At 40.2% G+C, this 18,461-nt stretch overlaps 2 protein-coding genes across 5 annotated transcripts in view; both read right to left on the bottom strand.

Moving 5' to 3' along the window:
• Positions 1-449: 449 nt before the first annotated feature.
• Positions 450-11,604, bottom strand: LOC146457182 (zinc metalloproteinase nas-15-like). The gene is made up of 16 exons (XM_085092274.1): positions 11,559-11,604; positions 10,721-10,801; positions 10,131-10,259; positions 9,481-9,601; positions 8,749-8,924; positions 7,733-7,981; positions 7,127-7,159; positions 6,396-6,512; positions 5,607-5,618; positions 4,920-5,075; positions 4,206-4,361; positions 3,658-3,669; positions 3,039-3,152; positions 2,355-2,546; positions 1,362-1,496; positions 450-538 (listed from the first exon to the last, which is right to left on the bottom strand). The coding sequence occupies exons 1-16, from the start codon at positions 11,602-11,604 to the stop codon at positions 450-452; spliced, it is 1,818 nt and encodes a 605-aa protein (XP_084948400.1).
• Positions 10,192-18,461, bottom strand: part of LOC146457180 (DNA polymerase nu-like) — a 30,226-nt gene continuing 21,956 nt past the window's right edge. For all 4 annotated transcript variants that reach the window (XM_085092210.1, XM_085092212.1, XM_085092213.1 and 1 more), the window contains 2 exons: positions 10,721-14,167; positions 10,192-10,259 (listed from right to left, as the gene is read on the bottom strand). In XM_085092210.1, the coding sequence (XP_084948336.1) occupies positions 14,102-14,167 (66 nt within the window). In that variant the 3' untranslated portion in view covers positions 10,192-10,259; positions 10,721-14,101. The remainder of the gene's footprint in view (positions 10,260-10,720; positions 14,168-18,461) is intronic.

Raw genomic sequence — 18,461 nt, 5'->3', positions numbered from 1 at the left:
AGAATCCAGGATTGAATACTTGTCTTCCCAAAGCTCAATATACATCAGAAATATCTTACGCGAATCTCTTTCTATTCTTATTTAGAGGCAGAGTTTACCAAACGCGAATATTTCCGACATCGTTACTGGTCTGTCTACATTCTTTTTCTTTGTGTTTTGTCACTTATGTTAATCCATTTTAATTATGTCAAGTTTTTTGCATTCATAATTCTATTGCTTCTTTTCTTGTTGGTTAGTACGTGATGACGCCACTCGCTTCTGATTGGTTTGTCATCAAGCTATTGTTATTAGCCTATATAAGTGCGACACCACCCGGATGGTTTGGGCGGAATAAGTAAACCTAACGCACAGTATACAGAATGAACCCTCCTCTTTTGTTAATCATAGAACCCGTTGATTTCCCTAATACACTTCAATTCAATGCGCATTTCAATTATCTTTCCATCCAATCACCCTTCAACAAACTGACACAAAACAACACTAGACAAGGGCAGCACAATAGGACCCAACACAAGCGCAATAAAATGACAATACAAATCTACTCAACACAACACAACAAACTTAGAAAAACAATACACAACACCAGGGAAATACAATAAAATTCAATACAATACAATAGATGACAAGACAAGACAAGACAAGACAAGACAAGACAAGACAAGACAATTGGATATTAAATGTTTCTTAAGAATTTCGAAACAGTTTTTTTTTCCTCTTAAGAATTTCGAAACAGTTTTTGTTTCCTCGCAACAGTTTCCAAAAGAAATATTTTCTTTTCAGGAATGCGAGACCAGAAAGCAGATAAAGAAAATGAGAAAAAAAAAAATGTTCACAACTGTGTACTTTTTTATTAGCTTGGAATTCCATCTACAAGCATTTCATTTTTCAGTAATCAAGTGTTCCCCAGGAAGTTGACTGCATTTAAGCTCAGTCGTTTTTCATCAGCTTGTTTCTTCTTTAAACAGTTCAACCTAAGGCAAAAAAGTAGATAGTTTCCTTATTTACTTGAAGAAAAGATTGCTAAAAATTGTTAATTCGTCAAAGAAGGATCGTAAAAGCAAACTAAAACTCGATTACTTAAACCCTAACTTAAAACAGAAACCTAAGTGACAAAGCGCCTGTAATGTTCTGGGTCAGTAACGCTTTTACAAGATGCCAACAGTTATTGTCTGGTGATTCTTGGTATCTCTGGTTGTCTCAACCAGTCTTATCACATATATCAGGTATAACAGGGTTAACCGGACGTTTGTGAACTTAATTGCTAGGTTCCGTTCCATAAACAAACTAGGATTTATCAGGGAAAAGGCCATGCAAGTTTATCAGATTCTCATGGAGCAGGAGAAAACCCACCGTGAACTTACCACAGAGATTGCACGTGTACTTGCAGACCTCCTTGACGTAGTCCAAGTAGTTGGGGTCAGTACACATGCCCTGTTGCTTGTACCCTGGGCAGTACTGTGGGTACACATCCTTACAATTTCCTGAACCACCTCCACCTAAGATAGCAATGAATTCAAGTGAGATGTCTAACACCTAATAATCGGTGCAGATTATACCCGAGTCTAACTTTTGGTGGAGTCTGTAGATTAAATGGAATTTGCCTCATGCAAATAAATTTAGTTATGCGCCGATTGGGTCAAACCCTCAACATTCTCCCCGGGCATGCCCTGCGCATTCGACCGTGTGCCGTACGCGGAAAGTAGAGAATGTGAACCGTTTTAAAATCTTTTGGTTTAGTGGAATTCGCACGCGGAAAGTTGAGGAGTTTTACAAGGACAGGGTTTCGCCCTTGCAAGCCAACGGTTCATTTCCGAAGTGGTTTCAAAAGAGTTTTTGGAGGTACCACTTAATGTATCACTGTTTGCAAAACACGAATAGTGATTGACTGAAGCTGAAAATTTGTTTTCCAGGAGAGATCTTGAAGTACTCAAGGGTAGAGTATTTGAAAGGCTGTTTTGGCCGTGGGAGGTGGGAATTTGAACAAGCCGGTCTCCAAAAGTTCAAATACATGGCGGGGGTGGGAGGGGGTGTTGAAATTTCAAATTGATCGGTGCATTACTGAGCAGCAATAGCTTTCCTGTGGTAAAACAATTCAATGTAATCAGCTGCACAAAGTAATCCTGACTTTTCAGTGAAGCTGTCGATTGTACTGAGTAGTACTTTCAGTTCCTGTTGTAATGTGAATTACCAACCTCACCATGTCTCTTAGTCTAAAGAGTGGACACACCCATATTTGAGGAAAGGTTAAAATTAACTGTTGTTCAGTTGTATGTACATTGGTTTTAGGAAATAAACCTTAAATATTATGACAATTTTGTCCTTGAGTAGAGACTGCACTTCAGTCCACCACGTACCACAAAATCCGCAGGTCTTGGGACAGACTTGTGACATGTAGTTCACATGAGTTGAACACATTCCCTGTTTCTTATAGTCAGGGCAATACTGTGGATAAACATCTTTACAATTTCCAGTAGGCTTTGTGGTGGGCTGCGGAGGCTGAGGAGGCTGAGTCTGGGGAGCTTGTGTAGGAGGTTGAGTTGCTCCACCTTGAAAAGGATAAAGTAGTTGATAGTTATAGTGTTTAACAAGGGTTTAATTGTGGCATAGCTGTAGGGCACTAAAACTAATATACTCTAGTGCATCTTATACATAGAACTTGCTGGTCCCACGACCTCTACCCACTACCCACGACCGTTAGCTACACTCCACTTATGTCCAGAAATGCACTTAACCCTTCATATAAAACAGGCTTTTTGTCGTTTTCATATGACTTCATGTTTGACAGAATTATGTGTGTTTTAATGAGAAATTAAGGTGAGGGGACACCTTGTGATGTCAATCATACAATTCATGATATCTCATTAGCGTACACTCTGCTGGTCTACCCTTGCTCATATGCAGAGAAAATGTCACCAAACCGAGGCACGTTGGGCCGAGGGCGTCGCCGGGATATTTCGTTTCACAAAGAGTCTGAAAGCAGCATGGTCTTATCAATATAGAGCAGTGTTACTCAAGTACTCATGATATCGTATGTTCACCTGTACACTGCTTGCACGTCTTCTCGCAATTGACGTTCATCCAGGCCGGGTTTTTGCTGCACTCGCCTGCTTGGCCCCAGGTCTCGCACGCAACCGGGTATAAATCTTTACAGTCTAAAACCAGGAAATAGAAACAATAATTTGGAGTAATGTCTAAACAAACAACCGTGGACGAGGAAAGCCCGGACCCAAGTGAGCGGCGGAAATCGAGCCTACCGCGGACGATAATCCCACCGGCATACGTTGAATCAATGGTTGATCTGATCGGCCCAACAAATAATTTAGACATTTCTGTCACTGGAAACAAGTTGGTAGGGTGCATCAAATGTCTTTGTAAAATACGTCTGAGACGAGAAGCGATAATAACTGTAAAAACATTGTGAAGACGTTTTTGGAGACTCCAGGCAGATGATATTTGAAATGTTTCAAATACAACGTGTGTTATTTAGAGAAAAGGTTTAATTGTCTTCATTCATTGCCTTCTGCAGCTGATCCGACTGTTTCTACGCGATACAAACTAAGAGATGATTTCCGTCGGTGACTATATGAATTTGTTATATTTCAGTTGTAATTTTCTAATATTGCTCCAGATAAAAATTTATTATACACTCTAGCTTACCTGATGGTGGCTCTGCAAGGAAATAAAGAGGAAAAGGAGAAATGAGTATTAAACAGAACACCACAAGCAATCCTCTCCTCTCCCCTCCCCCTTCCTTCGTTTTCTTCTCTCTCGTTCCAATTTCCGCGCGTTCAAACAGTGGCAACGTTTTTACGAAAGCAATACGTTAATGAAGGTTAGAGAGTCGCATGTTGGTCTCAATTCCTTGTAAGGCAAATGGCTAAGGCACGAACGTAGCGCGTTTTTCTTTCCTTCTTTTTTTTTAACAATTTTTCGTTCAAGAGCTGGTGTTTACTTTAAATGTCTTTGATGAGGAGATAGTCGATAGTTCGCCCCTCTAGTTGCATCCTCGAAGAACCATGGGCAGATATTCGCGCCGGGGTACAGATTTTACGGGCGAAATCGGGACTAGAAAAGTCCCGATTTCGCACGTAACATCTTCGCCCCGACCCGGCTATCTTTGAGTCTGTTCCTTCTCACGTGTAGCGTATTCACGTTAAGTTAAACGAACCCCTTTTAAACAATGCAATGTAACTAAGTCGTCCTACCGCCACAAGTTCTGCAGCTCTTGGCACAGTTTACAGACATCCAGTCAAGGTTCAAGCCGCATTCTCCTGTGCTCGCCCAATTTGGACATGAGGCGTGTTTATCTTCGCATTTGGGTGCTGGAGTAGTTCCTGTAAAGGGTTTTGGAGTTGTTTGACCTTGAAAATAACAAAAAAAGATCAATGGAAAGTAGACCTAAAAGCATAATCTCGGTGCGTTGGAGAAATATGATGGCCATACAAGCAAGGTATGTAGAATTTGTAGAATTTTCATTATGCCTGAATACAAATACCCACCGAACGTTTATCCTGATATTTATCTATACTTCTATTTCCTCAGCAAGATCGGTTTCATTTTGTACTCCTTGAGACGGACATTTGGTTCTAAAATATCCTCGGAGATTCAGGAGCAGATCATGATGGGGACGAGGAAAAAGGCGAAAAGGGCTGGAAAAAATCGACGAAGAAAAGGACTAGTTTTCTTCAACAAATTTTCCGCCGTTTCGAACTTTTCTTCGTCCCCAATATCTGCTCCTTGGTCTGTAAGGATGGTTCTAAAAGCTTACTGAAAGTGCATTCTTTTATCTGTCGCCTTTTGAACATTTCTCTTTTAAATAAAAGCTTATTACTACAATACGTTTTCATCCAGACTGGTTTCGTTTGGATTAATATATTATTATTGGCATTTAATATCCCGTTAAGAAACGCGTTATTCACCTGGGCACTGGTAACATGTCCATTTACAATGCTCTTTCATCCAGATTGGGTTCTTTTGGCATTCACCGCCTTGGCCCCAGCCCTCGCACGCCACGGGGTATAAATCTTGGCAGTCTAAAATGGACAGATAACCAGAAGCAATATTTTGATAAAAATCTGACGAAAAGGTTTTCAGTCAACATTATTTTGGTAAAGGACATTATAATCTCACTTTTAGGCTAATTGTTGCTCGTATAAAATTTATTTATTTATTTATTTTTTCAACAAGCGTGGATCTTCTCGGTTGTAGTTGATAGTTAAGCAGCCGTAATTGTATAATGGTGGTAATGGTGTTGGTCATTTTTATTTTTGGTATGGCGGCCTAGCACTAGTAATCCTTACATTGCATTTTCACCATGTCGAGTGGTGAAGTCAAGTTTCAGTTAAGAATCGAATTTTGCACTCTGTTATAGTTTCATGTTTCATCTCACAAAGTTAAGTGTATCACTTCTTATTTGCCTCCTGATTTGTCTTTTATAAGCGTTTCTGAGACTAAAGTGCGACATACACTTAATTGTACCAGTTCACATTAAGAGAACTGCTAAACTTTCATGGATCTCAGAGCTGAACGTCTCTCGATCCTTTCATTAGTGAACCTTAAAAACAATGAGCTACTCCATCGAATCATCGATAATGAGGGTCACTCACCTGAAGGAGGCTCTGAAACAGAAAAAATATTTAAAAAGTGAATTAGTTCATGACAATAATACCACAGACACGTTTGAAACGAGTTCCTAATAGCTCACCGGTTCTGCGTGGGTAAACAAATACAGGTACACTTTACACTTTTTACCATCGTATGATCTACAGTGCGACGCGCCTTACCGTGGCCACCCAACAAACTTTTTTAACAAATTAACCAATCAGGATATCTTCCTCCTTGTTCATAAAATACAAAACGACATGTTTTCAATAATTCGTTGATGCGTCACTTGCCTGTTGGACTTTTCACGGAGGCGTGACCGTTAATCAAATCCGCGTATCCTGATTGGCTTACTTGTTAAAAAAAGTTTGTTGGGTGGCCACGGTAAGGCGCGTCGCATTGTAAAGTCGAAGCTTTGTCCCGATCAAGTGTGAAGTCAAAAAGCCTTCGCATTGCGATTCGGTCCATATAGACACTTGTTACTATTTTATCCACTAAATCAGTAGTGCCTGTAACATTAGTTATAGCTACCGTAAACTCCAATATGTAGTCCAAGCAATTGAATGTGTCAGGTAGAGCCGGAGAGAGAGGGAATGCGAAGTTACAGCGGGCTTGTCTCAAAAAAAGAACTACCAGGGTTTCAGTTCAGTTTGTAATGGGCGTGGTGACTGAGGAAACGTCAAATTTAGTAACTTGACAATCTTTGGTATTAAGGGTCCCTGCTCTTCTGTCCATCCTTTAAGACAGGTAAATTAATACTGAAGTTGGACATAGTATGAATGAAATAGTCATACCACCACAGGTCCTGCAGCTCTTGGGGCAGTTGGTAGACATCCAGTTCAGATTGAGGCCGCACTCGCCTGAACTCGCCCAACTCCCACAACTGTCGTACTTATCCTCACATTTGCATTCTAGAAGGGAGAAATGAGGCGATTAGAAATTGCATGTAGGACTTAGGACAGCTTCAATTATTTGAAGCACGGTGTCTATCGCAATCTACATATGGATGCTGAGAGGACAGTAAGTGACATTCACGACGACGCGGTCATTCGTTCACCAGTCGTTACAGAATCACTAATCACTGTGTTTAATCGCACAGTGCAGTTAAAGTTAATTTAAGCAAACTATTTCGCAGGTTTGCAACTTTTTTTGCTGAGGTTTCACAGGTTAGGTTGCATGCCTTGCATTGTGTCAGTAGAACTAATGAAACGCTGATGGGAACCGCAGTCTTTCTTTGGATTACTGAGCCTGTGAGTCTGCATCCCGGGTCTGCATACGCGAGCATAAGCAGTTCAGGAAAAACCAGTACTTGTCAGTAAAAGCCTCACAGCTTGCGCGGCTATAGATTACTATCTGGTCGCCTAGTTCTTTGATAAGTTATCATCACGGCAGAAAAATACTGGGCCATTCTAAGGAAAACATTCGGCAACAACTAGTCACAACCGTTAGCTTGTGACTTAGAATATTAAATTGTACTTTACAGAATTCAAGGAAATAAGGATGTTTATTTGATTTGTTAACTTACGAGATGGATCCGGATTTCCGTCTCCTGGTAAAACTAGAAAAAAAGGCAAAAAGAGGAAGTAAGTTAAATTAAGGTTTATTGTTCGAAGACCTCATAAGATAAAGCAATGATCATTCAAGCATGAGGACTGTTACGCCACTTTGCCTTCCACGGCACTGGTGAAAACTGATAATCATTCAATCAACGAGACAGCCAATCAATCAATCAATCAATCAATCAATCAATCAATCAATTAACCAAATATCAAACCAACTAATCAATCAATCAATCAATCAATCAATCAATCAGTCAATCAGACAATCAATCAATTAACCAAATATCAAACCAACTAATCAATCAATCAATCAATCAATCAATCAATCAATCAATCAATCCATTAATCAATCAATCAATCAATCAATCAATCAATCAATCAATCAATCAGACAATCAATCAACCAATTAACCAACCTGACCCACCAATCAACCAATCAATCAATCAATCAATCAACTAATTAATCGACCGATAAGTCAGTTAGTCAATTAATTATTAAAATGGAAAATTACCTACTTCTTGTCAATTACTAACTTTTTTAATAGTTACTGCGTGTCGTGGTTCCATTCTTACCGGTTGGTGGTAGCTGGTTTGTCTGACAGCCATAAAGCTTGTTGATCTTCTGTATATCCTGAGGACTGAATTTTCTCAGATAAACAGGCGTAACCTCGTACGAGTAGTCATTCTTAACCAGCATGGTTGGGCGACAGTAGCCGTTGGTAAAAGCAGTGTTTTCATAGTGCATGATGGAGGTTAGATCATATTTAAAGCCTTGGACATCAGCCTCATCCCAAGTGTACTTATAGAAGGCATCCTTAAAACCTGATGAACAAAGAAGATGAGGTAGATCAATGAGTTAAATTCATACATCTTTATATACATTTTGCGTACAAACAAGTACAACGTGGGGAGTGTAACACAAGTGAAAAATTCAGCGAAGAAGAAGCTACCTCTCAGGGGGCACCAACGGACTCCCCGTTTCGATAAATTATTTGTTCGGAAGGCCCTTAATCGCCTACAATTTTCTGAGGGAAATTTTCACCTAGAACTTTCGTGATATGGAATATTTAAGGTCTAGTGTTTTCGGATTGATAAAAATGTCATTTCGGGTACCGAGAAAAGGTCAGCTAAGATTTTCGGAAACGAAATAAGACCAGGACTGAAGTTCCCCTAGAATGACCGAACAGATAAAAATATTATAGCGCAGCCTAAAATGAACCTACAGAGCTTTAAAGGCACTCCAGATGGCCTAAAATAGCGTTTCAAAGGATCTGAGAGAAAACTGTCGTTGGGTGCCCCTGACCTCTTGGTGGATCCGAAGGGAAGATGAAGTTAACCGAAGATAATGGGAAATTTTGGAATGCTATCCAAGATCTCCAAAGCATTTCTGGAGATTGCCAACGATTAGCCGAGGACTTTTGCAATTTACCATAAATCACCCGAACTTTTTCAGATATCTAAGAACATCAGTTTTAAGACTGTCAAGGTTTAGTTGCAAGTGGAAAAGCTAACTGGCATATTAACCATGTACTTTGATTACTAAGATATCAAATCGCAGAAACAGCTATCAGTTCATTTGGTTTTCTTACCGTACACAATGTTGTCCCACTTGACTTCAACTGTGTCGTCACGGTCTGGTCTGTTGTGCTCATGATAGTAGCCGATTGCGTGACCGAACTCGTGAAGAACAAGTCCCACATACTGACAGCCATCCCCCATGTTCAGGATTTGTTCCCCACCAACGGCGCCGACCATAGAGTTACATCTAGTAAGAAAAATATAAGTTAAGCCTCTTCCAGTCTTGTAGTTCAACGTATAGTTACAGAGTCCTTAATTATAATCTGAGATATTGTAAATTGGCATGAATTCGTGTCACAGGGGCCACGCACCTCTGATGACTCAACGCGGCTCTCAAGACTACATAACCGCTATTGTAGCTCCCCTCCCCACCCCCCTCTGAAAGCCATGCTAGTCTAAGGTTTAATACAACACGAGGCGTTTCGCGCATTTTTCGCTTTTTGACCGCGTGTAAATTGGGACGAGAGCACAAAAATGGAGGAGGGGGAGGGAAGAGAAGAGAAGAGAAGGTAATGACATCTCTCTCCTCTCCCCTCCCCCTTCTCCGCTTTTATGCTCTCGTCCCAATTTTCTCTCCGTCAAAAAGCGAAAAACGCACCAAACTCGATGGAAAAGCTTGCTACGTAGGCTATAGGTATTTTGTTGCAAATATCCAAATAAAAGTTTCTGAGCATTACGTTGTTGCTGTTGCCTTTCTTTTCAATGTGTTAATGAAGAGAGTAAAGGTTCCTTCGTAGTCTTACCCTGACGCTGGCTTCTTAACCCTGATGTAGTCACGTTGGGTTGTCCTCTTCACAAACCGCAGACAAGTGTACTTGTGGTACTCCTTGATTCCTTCGTCAATCTGGGACCGCAGGTGATCATCTACACGATAAAAGAACAACAACAACAACAACAAAATAAGGCCTCAATGGGTCGTCACACTTCTACCGCGATGAATGCAGTATTCCAAATACATGTCACGAATTATCTGCCTTCTTTTTGACCGTGATATATCGTGTTGCATTTACACTGGAATTAACGTCGAAAGTGTCGGACCAATCTTGGTATAATTAAGGATACGTTCCTAAATTGCAGGGATGTTATTAAAGAAGCAAATGAAACGCACGTTTTCCGTACGGAAATTTTGGGCTACAATGTAGCTTTCATGAAATTCCTCTTATCCTTAGAATCTTCCATTTGGGCATTAACCAAATCCCTAAGAAGTCTTTTCGTGTTTCTTACACATACATTCCAAATAAAAGTTCCGGAATTTTGAAGTGAATGAATTCGAGAATGCAACATTTCAGACTGGTCAACTACTTAATCATAATAATGTTTTTTCTGTTTTTTCTTTTAAGAGTTTTGGCATTGCCAAGTTAAATTAAAAAACCAATAACAGAAGCTTTCTCACCAACACTTGAGTCAAGAATGTAAGGCACAACTCCGTTTGGCCACAGATTAACGTTCTTCATAGCATTCCTCTCGCCTCTGTAAAGAGCAGCATTCCTTTTGTCCAACACGATGTCACCTTCTACCACATCTAAGAATAAAACGCATCATAATTAGACATAACATATACGTAATCACATCCGATCAATCAGGTCCGTAAACGCAATCGATACCATGAATTCACCAACCCTGGGTAGCGGCACATTGAAACATCGGGTATCAAGCATGGAAAACGCGCATTGGACGAAAAAAAAACTATGTTTAGCTTTGCCTCGAGTGCGTAGAACGAGTTTAAAGATCCAAGTACAGAATTAGCAAGGAATCGATAAATCGATACCTGTTTTTCAATTCGATACGATACGAGTACGATATTTACCTTCATTTGTCATTCGTGTTATAGACATAGATAAACACATTTTAGGAGAGCCTGTCGTCAATGATCACCAAGGTCTAACCATGTTTAATTTTTACAACTCAAGAGGTACTTTCTCAACAAACAGTTTTGATTTTCCAGGTGAAACTAAAGTTAATGGTATGTAGGTTATTACTTACCTCCTTCCTGCAGGGATGAACGTGATTTGAAGTTTTTCGTAAAGGTGCCAAAGCCTGGTGGCCTTGGAGACTTCAGCTCACCTAACAATTAAACAGACGGCGATGAGATGGCAACGGAGAAACAATTGTTTCAACGTGATGAACACGAGGATAATTTACATTAAATCAAGCAACCAATCTAAGAAAGAAGGGTTCGTGTAGGACTTAGGGGCGTTGTTAAGTATAACCGAGAAGGTCCAAGATTCTTTAATGTGACATGCTCGAAGTTCAATAAGTTTACAAGAAAAACACAAATGAGCAACTTCTGAGGTTTTTGCAAAGAACGTTAATGGTTCAGTTCACTAGCTGGAGAAATAAACGAGGTTGAGTTAACATGTTACAATCATGGTAATTAAATAAGTAATTAATGCCAACTGGCTTTCTTTTTGGTGTGGTTCCATTTCTTGATTGAAAATAAAGTGGAAAGGAAAAACCACGGGAAAATGGTTCTCCTTGAAATAATTCCACTTCAATTGACGCACTGAAGAGGTTGACCCAACAAAAGGAGCAAGAATGACCTCCTCCCGTCATCAGTGTCGTTGGGTTCGAATTCTAAAATCGGCATCATATATGAGTACAAGGGTTGAGTTTGTTACTAGTTCTCGTGCTCGCTTTGACGGTTTTTTTCTCTGGGTTCACCGGTTGTCCTTCGTCCTCAAAGACTTCAAAATCAAAATATCACAACTCCTACTCGATCTGGATATTGGTGGGAGTCATGAAAATGGGTACCACAGGGTGATATAATTTGCCTCTGTCGTAAATTTAGTATATTATGATTTTGATGGACAAATAGACTTACCGAAGGCACCACAAATTGTGACAAGGAAGATGAACACTATCTTCATCTTGGCGGAGACTGAACGCTTGGATAAGGTACAGAGGACTACGTTTTGTAGAGTAAGAGTGAAGGTGGATGGCGGTTCCCTTTATGGAGCACTTTGTTACCTTTGCCAGACAATGTTTAACAACATCTGCGCTTTTGTGATAATAGAACATTAAACAGTACTACGGATTTTCCAAAACACCTTGGTAAACATTAAATTTCTTTACAACTCTATTCAGCTAGATTAAACTTTACAGCAGCTGGTCATATGTTACTTGAAGCAATGCCTCGGCTATATGACAGTCGTGTTCGACAAACACATGGCTAATATTTTAACAACACAATAAATAGTAGCTTCAACTTATACGTTTTACTTGTGATATATAAGTTGAGTCAGTCTTCAATTTTCACTGCCAAAGCAGCCCACTTTGATTTCTATTACTAAACAAATGGAGCAAATCAACTCCAGGATTTACAGTTGAATTATGATAATATGAATTAATACGAGGTCACATTCTTCGCTGTCGTTTATAACTGTGTGATTGCGCTATATCAGGATCATATGATGAAACTGATATTGCGGCGTAAGGATGTCGGCAGAGCAATAATAGGGGTATCGTTTGCATGTATTCCTTCTCTGCTCGATCAAACAAACCATGCACAATACACACAAACTGTTACGGTTTGTCAAAACATCTTGCGTTCTGTAGACTGTAAAAGTAGAAGCCGGTCAAGGCCTTTGACAAAAGCTAATTGATACATCTTTCTTTTAATACAGTGAAGTTATATCATGATGTTGTTTTAATGACTCCCTGTGGTAAGAACCTACGCGTTCCCCTCTTCAGAAACGTACAAATTCACCCGGGAGAGTGAGAGAAAATTTTTTATCTCAAGCTTTATATCTTTTTTCAGCCCAGTAGATCTGACTTAAGTAACCTATTTAAGCTCACGACGAGAAAAATTCTATGCTCACTTTCAGTCCAAAGTGGCTCGGAAATAATTTTCTTTCACTCAGCCCCACAAACCCATATGTACAGGGGAGCCCCCCCCCCCCAACCCCTTCACCCCAGTGGAAATTTGCGGTCACAATACTGTTTTACTGTTAAACGAGGGTCACTTTGCCAAGGCTTCATATATTACTATAAGCAAGGGGTTTACGAATAACCTTCAGAATCAGATTAGACATTCGGAATCAGCGTTGTTATCAAAATGGTAATAAAGATTATATTTTTTTTTCTTTTCTTTGCTACAGTGTAAGGTAAATCAATCCCATAACTGATCAAAACTTGAGACAGGAAAGGTAATTCTAATGCTCGGGTATGTGGATGAAATCCTCAAGTGCGACGAACCATGAACGTTCTATAGCTATAGTTTAGTATTTGGTTGTGTTGCTGTTTCTTAGAATCGGATCCTTAAGTATGACAGTTCAAATGAGACCGGTTGGAGGATATGGTACTGCTTTTTTCAATATACATTTTTGCAAAGTGAAATAACAGTGATTCAAACATCATTGCTCGTAGAAGTGAAAAGTAAGGGGCTAGATGATTATAGACTGGTGTGAATAGCTTTAGCAACTATAGAGTTTCACTGTCTGTGGGATCAGCTGATGGAGATTTGTCTTCTATTTGTACTTGCAGAACTTCTAACGTGTGTTCAGTGATCCCTGATTCAATAATTGTATTCAATATTTATAAGGCAAGTCACTATTTGTGTTTATCTGGCCCCAGTTGTTCAAAGAGCAGAGAACTTTATCCATCGGATAAGTTTCTATCCAGCGGATAAAATGTATTGGTTGGAGTACATTTTATCCGCCGGATAGCGATTTATCCACTGGATAGCGTTATCCGCTCTTTGAACAACAAGGGACTGCATGGACTTTAATGTATCAGCTGTAAAAGCAAATGCCAAGTAGACTAATGATCAGCTTTCAAATTCTCGTTGTTTGAGACCGTTGTCCGGGTTACAAAAGGTACTCGCCCGTTGGCAAGATAATCTCACACCGAGTTTATGTTAAAGGTACCTGGAGTAACATGTGTTTAGTTTTAACGAAAAAACATACAAAAAAAACCCCCACATTCCCGGTCCTTGACGCAAAAGTCATAATGACTACGACACATAAGTACACTTTACATGCGTTATATTAATTCAGGAAATGAAATCAATTCCTGCTAGTTTATTTCCTCAGAAACTTTGAAATGGTGTACGTCGCGTTTAATTTACAATTGCGTTAGTGCATCACGTTTTAATTTGAACGGCATGCTATATAGCTAGTTTTTGTTTGATGTATAGTTTGCGGCTTTTTTTTAATTTTGTGCTTTTCTATCTCAGTTCCAGGTGCAACAAAAATTTCTAACTTCTTCACAGCTTATCAACGATCTTTAAAATTGAACAAAAAAGGGAAAATAGAGCTTCAAATTCATACTCGTATTTAAATTCACAGGAATAATACCAAAACAAGCGACAGAAATTATCTCGCTACACTGGCCATCCTGTCAACCGTGCTCACATAAAATTGCATCTCAAACATTAAAGGTCTCCATGTGCCCCCATGTTTTTCCAATACTGATCGATACAGGGAGGGGCACCTACAAGAGAAACCAATAAAATAACAATCACATCATTTTTAAGTAATATAAGTTAAGTCTGTTCCAGCCTTGTGGTTCAACACAGAGGCCACGCCTCTCTGATGACTCAACGCGGCTCCAAATACTGCATAACTGCTATTGTAGCTCCCCTCCTCCTCCCCCTCTGAAAGTGATGCTAGTCTAAGGTTTAATACAATAAAAGGGTTTAGCGCGTTTTTCGCTTTTTGACAGTGCGGAAATTGGGACGAGTGCTCAAAAATGGAGGAGGGGAGGGGAGAGAAGAGAAGAGAAGAGAAGAGAAGAGAAGAGAAGAGAAGAGAAGAGAAGAGAAGAGAAGAGAAGAAAAGAGAAGAGAAGAGAAGAGAAGAGAAGAGAAGAGAAGAGAAGAGAAGAGAAGAGAAGAGAAGACAAGAGAAGACAAGAGAAGACAAGAGAAGGTAATGACATTTCTCTCCTCTCTCCTCCCCCTTCTCCGTTATTATGCTCTCGTCCCAATATTTCAAAAAACGAAAAGCGCACCAAACCCCATGTAACCAAACTTAAAGTTGAGTCAGCTTAGCGCTTCAAAAGGCACAAAGAAAAACAGTGATAATTTAACAATATTAAGTATATTGCTAGGTTAAAATAAAGAAGCCCCTTCGGCCTTGGCCTGCTTGCACGATTCTTTGGCAGTCGAATATTTTTCTAATCGCTTTCCAGCCATTCAACGTCTTGTACTTACCTAGATATATTCTTTGCAAATTTGTTTTATAAACCATCGATTATTTGTACGTTCTCCATAAAATTAATGAACGTCAAGCAGGCTACGCTCCTCGGTACATTCTCGTATTTGGCATTCGTATGGAGCCTTAACCGAAGGATCACTGGAGAGTGGCTTTCCTTAATAGGACATTTTCACTATGGCGTCATTCGACTACAACTACTAGAATCCTTCAGTTTTTTGTTTTCTCATGCTAATTAGAGCTATTGTTCTTTGCTCTCCACTGGGATTATAAAATTTGAATTTGAAAAGGAAAACGAAATGAATTCTGGTAGTTGTAGTCAAATGACGCCATCATGAAAATGGCCTATTCTTTACAACACTACTGAGTGGCCTGACTTTACATGATGCTGTCAAACCTAGCCTTTCGTTAGTCCTTCCCGTTGGGACCATGTTCAACTAATAGTCCATGGGCCAGAAAGTGAAACCCTCCCCCCATCACGGGATTTTTGCAGACATGTATCATTTTAAACCTCTACCCAAGGGTATTCCAAAAATCGATGTTTGCACTCGATCGATTGGTGGGTGTGGCCGTACGGCGCCATTCTTTATTTTAATCAAAGTACCACAGGGTACCCAACCCGGAATTTTACAAACAATCTTCTTAAAAGCTATTATCCATGGAATTAACACACAAAACTACGCATACTTACTCTTCTCCATCCCCTCTGTTAGATGATACCTCAACTTTCACTTTTAAGCTTCAAAGTTGACTACTGCGCATGTCACAAAGTTCATTCAGCTTATACCTATACTGTATAAGATTATGTATACGATCGTGTCGCACAGAAACTCTGCATAATCACTCAAAGCACCGGAACTGCTTTCCACGATAGTTCGTGGCTATTGGTGTCTTAAATATGCACCCGAGATGATTACTACGCTTTCTAGGGAATGCCAATAAATTTAAACAAAACTACAGTTGTTCAAGGTTTGCGAGGGATTTGGGGGAGATCTGGCATAAAAAACACCTCGCCTGACAATTTAGTGCCTCAAGTACTTTCCATGCGGCTTCCCAAGATGCATTGTCCAGTTTTCGGCCATCCAATAATCCTTTTAACACTCGGATTTCTAATCAGCCATTTTGGAAAATGCGGACAGGTAAGTTTTTGTTCTCTGATGCTTCTTTCTCTCGTTTGCTAAGATATTTTATGATTGATTAAATACATTTCATCTATATAACAATTAGATATCATAGCAAATAATCTCACTTCGGTCGATAAATCAGTCCTTTTCAACGTCTTGAAATGCATATGATTTTGTTTTTGGAAAATGTGTTTCTCGAGATCATTTGAATGTCAGAAAAAAACTGTCGACTACGCACAACCGACATGACGTATGAGGTTTCTAACACACTTCAAGGCGTTACTTCCATTATATAATTTTTTATTACCAAACAGAACAATCTAATGTTTCATCTTGCAAGCCTCCAGAAGATGTGCAGCTTGTTCTTCAGCTTCGATCATCCCAACTATGCCAAGTACTCCACACTCTACCTGGTAATTATGTTAAACCTGGAAAATTCACATCCCGGAGCGGAGGAATTGTTGAAACGCAATAACTTGACAGCCAGGAGGCTACATCGCACAAGGAGGTGAGAGGATCGCAAATTGTGAAGAGCGAGCAAGACACATGCAGTGTTTTTCAGGTCATTAGTAATTTCACTTATCCATTCACCATCGAAGACAAAGATGGGCTATACTGTCTTTCATTCGGCGCTCCTGTGCCCCAAGATGTCGAAAGTGACATACTGATGGCTGATGACATCGGAAAGAAGGCCCATCGGGAGTTTGTCCGGAAAAGACTAGTAGAGAAGAAGACCACCTTTCACTCTCCAGTAAAGAAACAGAATCTCAAAACGTTTGCTACCCAAGCAAAATCATCAATGGTCTGCGGAAAGGAAAGAAGAAACATAAATAACAGCAGAGAGAAACGTCTTTGGGCAACTGGTGATACTGGCGCTAGAGCATCAAGTTAGCTTGGAAAACGTGCTGAGTTATCCGTTGGGCAAGGTCCCTTGGGCGCTGGCTACTGCGAATGGTACTCTGATAAAGACTGACAAGTCGAAGTTGATGCATTCCTTAGAAGAGAAATCGCACTTGGTACAGAGACCCACCATGGCATTTGATTGCTACATCATAGACGGGAATGAGGCTCAGCATGCAATGGTTTCTCTTTCGAGCACATTTGGAAAGCTAGCTGAATGTGTTTTTGATTAGCTCCCACGGGCACAGTGTGTTGACTTTGTGACAGACTCCTATCATCCCTGTTCAATTAAAAGAGTAGAACGATCTCGAAGAGGTTCTGCTAAGGCACACCTAGTGAAAGGACCGTCTACCACAGTTCCTCGTGACTGGAAGAGGTTTTTGTGCAACGAAATAAACAAGCGACGGGTGACAGGCGACGTCTCTTGAATATCCATGCAGTTGCAAGAGATCTTGGAGTTGATGTCAATCTTGGCCTCACAGCTCTGCACGCATTTACTGGTTGCGATACTACCAGCGCGTTTGTACGAAATGGGAAAGTGACGCCCCTGAAACTCCTTAAAAAGCATCCCGAGTTTCTTCCCACATTCCATGCTTTGGGAACATCTGTTGACCTAGCAAACAGCGTATTTGAAGATCTGGAGAAGTTTACGTGCCTAATGTATGGCAACAAGTCAGGTGAAATCAGCTACCTAAGACATGAGAAGTTTATTGAGAGGTTCAGTACGAAGCCAGGAATGGTGCTGACAAGCTACGACGGAGTGAATATAAGTCTTCTTCCTCCTTGTCGCGAGAGTCTACTAATGCATATTCGAAGCGCTAACTATCAAACTCTTATATGGAAGAAAAGCAGACGACCCAACACCAAGTATCCCCCCGGCCGGACCTGATGGGCATTGATGGACCATTGATAATAACGGACAGCTTGAAATCTTCTGGACTGCCGGCAAACTGATGCCTCAAGAACTGGTAGGTGTAATAGCCAGCCCCTTGGTCACGCCCGAAGGTGAACATGACAGCGGTCTCGATTACGACAACATATCTGATGCTGTATTTGAAAGCGCGGATCTGTTCTTAAATTTACCATGGGGAAACTGGGGGACGAACATTAATCACTTTTACTACTTGTAGCACAATGGTCTGCTTACGATGGTAACGCGTAACCAGTCGACCCCATCACCTGATGAAGACTAGCAGTAAGAAGTCAATACGTTGCGGACCACGGTCAGTGACTACATCGAGAGACAAGCAAATCATACTGATTGTTTCCAGTGAATCTGAAGAGGTTGCAATCTACTAAATCTAGTAAAGGTGCGTAACTGCTCTGTTTTATTTACATCAAGGAAACATGAGTAATTCTTATGCATCACTTCACATATACCCCTTGCACAGGCTGAATGAACTTTGTGACATGCGCAGTAGTCAACTTTGAGGCTTAAAAGTGCAAGTTGAGATATCATCTAACAGAGGGGATGGAGAAGAGTAAGTATGCGTAGTTTTGTGTGTTAATTCCATGGATAATAGCTTTTAAAAAGATTATTTGTAAAAT

This window comes from Pavona decussata, unplaced genomic scaffold (genome assembly GCF_977016875.1).
Source record: "Pavona decussata unplaced genomic scaffold, jaPavDecu1.1 SCAFFOLD_245, whole genome shotgun sequence".
NCBI lineage: Eukaryota > Metazoa > Cnidaria > Anthozoa > Scleractinia > Agariciidae > Pavona > Pavona decussata.
Note: the sequence above shows the minus strand (reverse complement) of the source record. Positions and strands in the feature narration are given on the sequence as shown.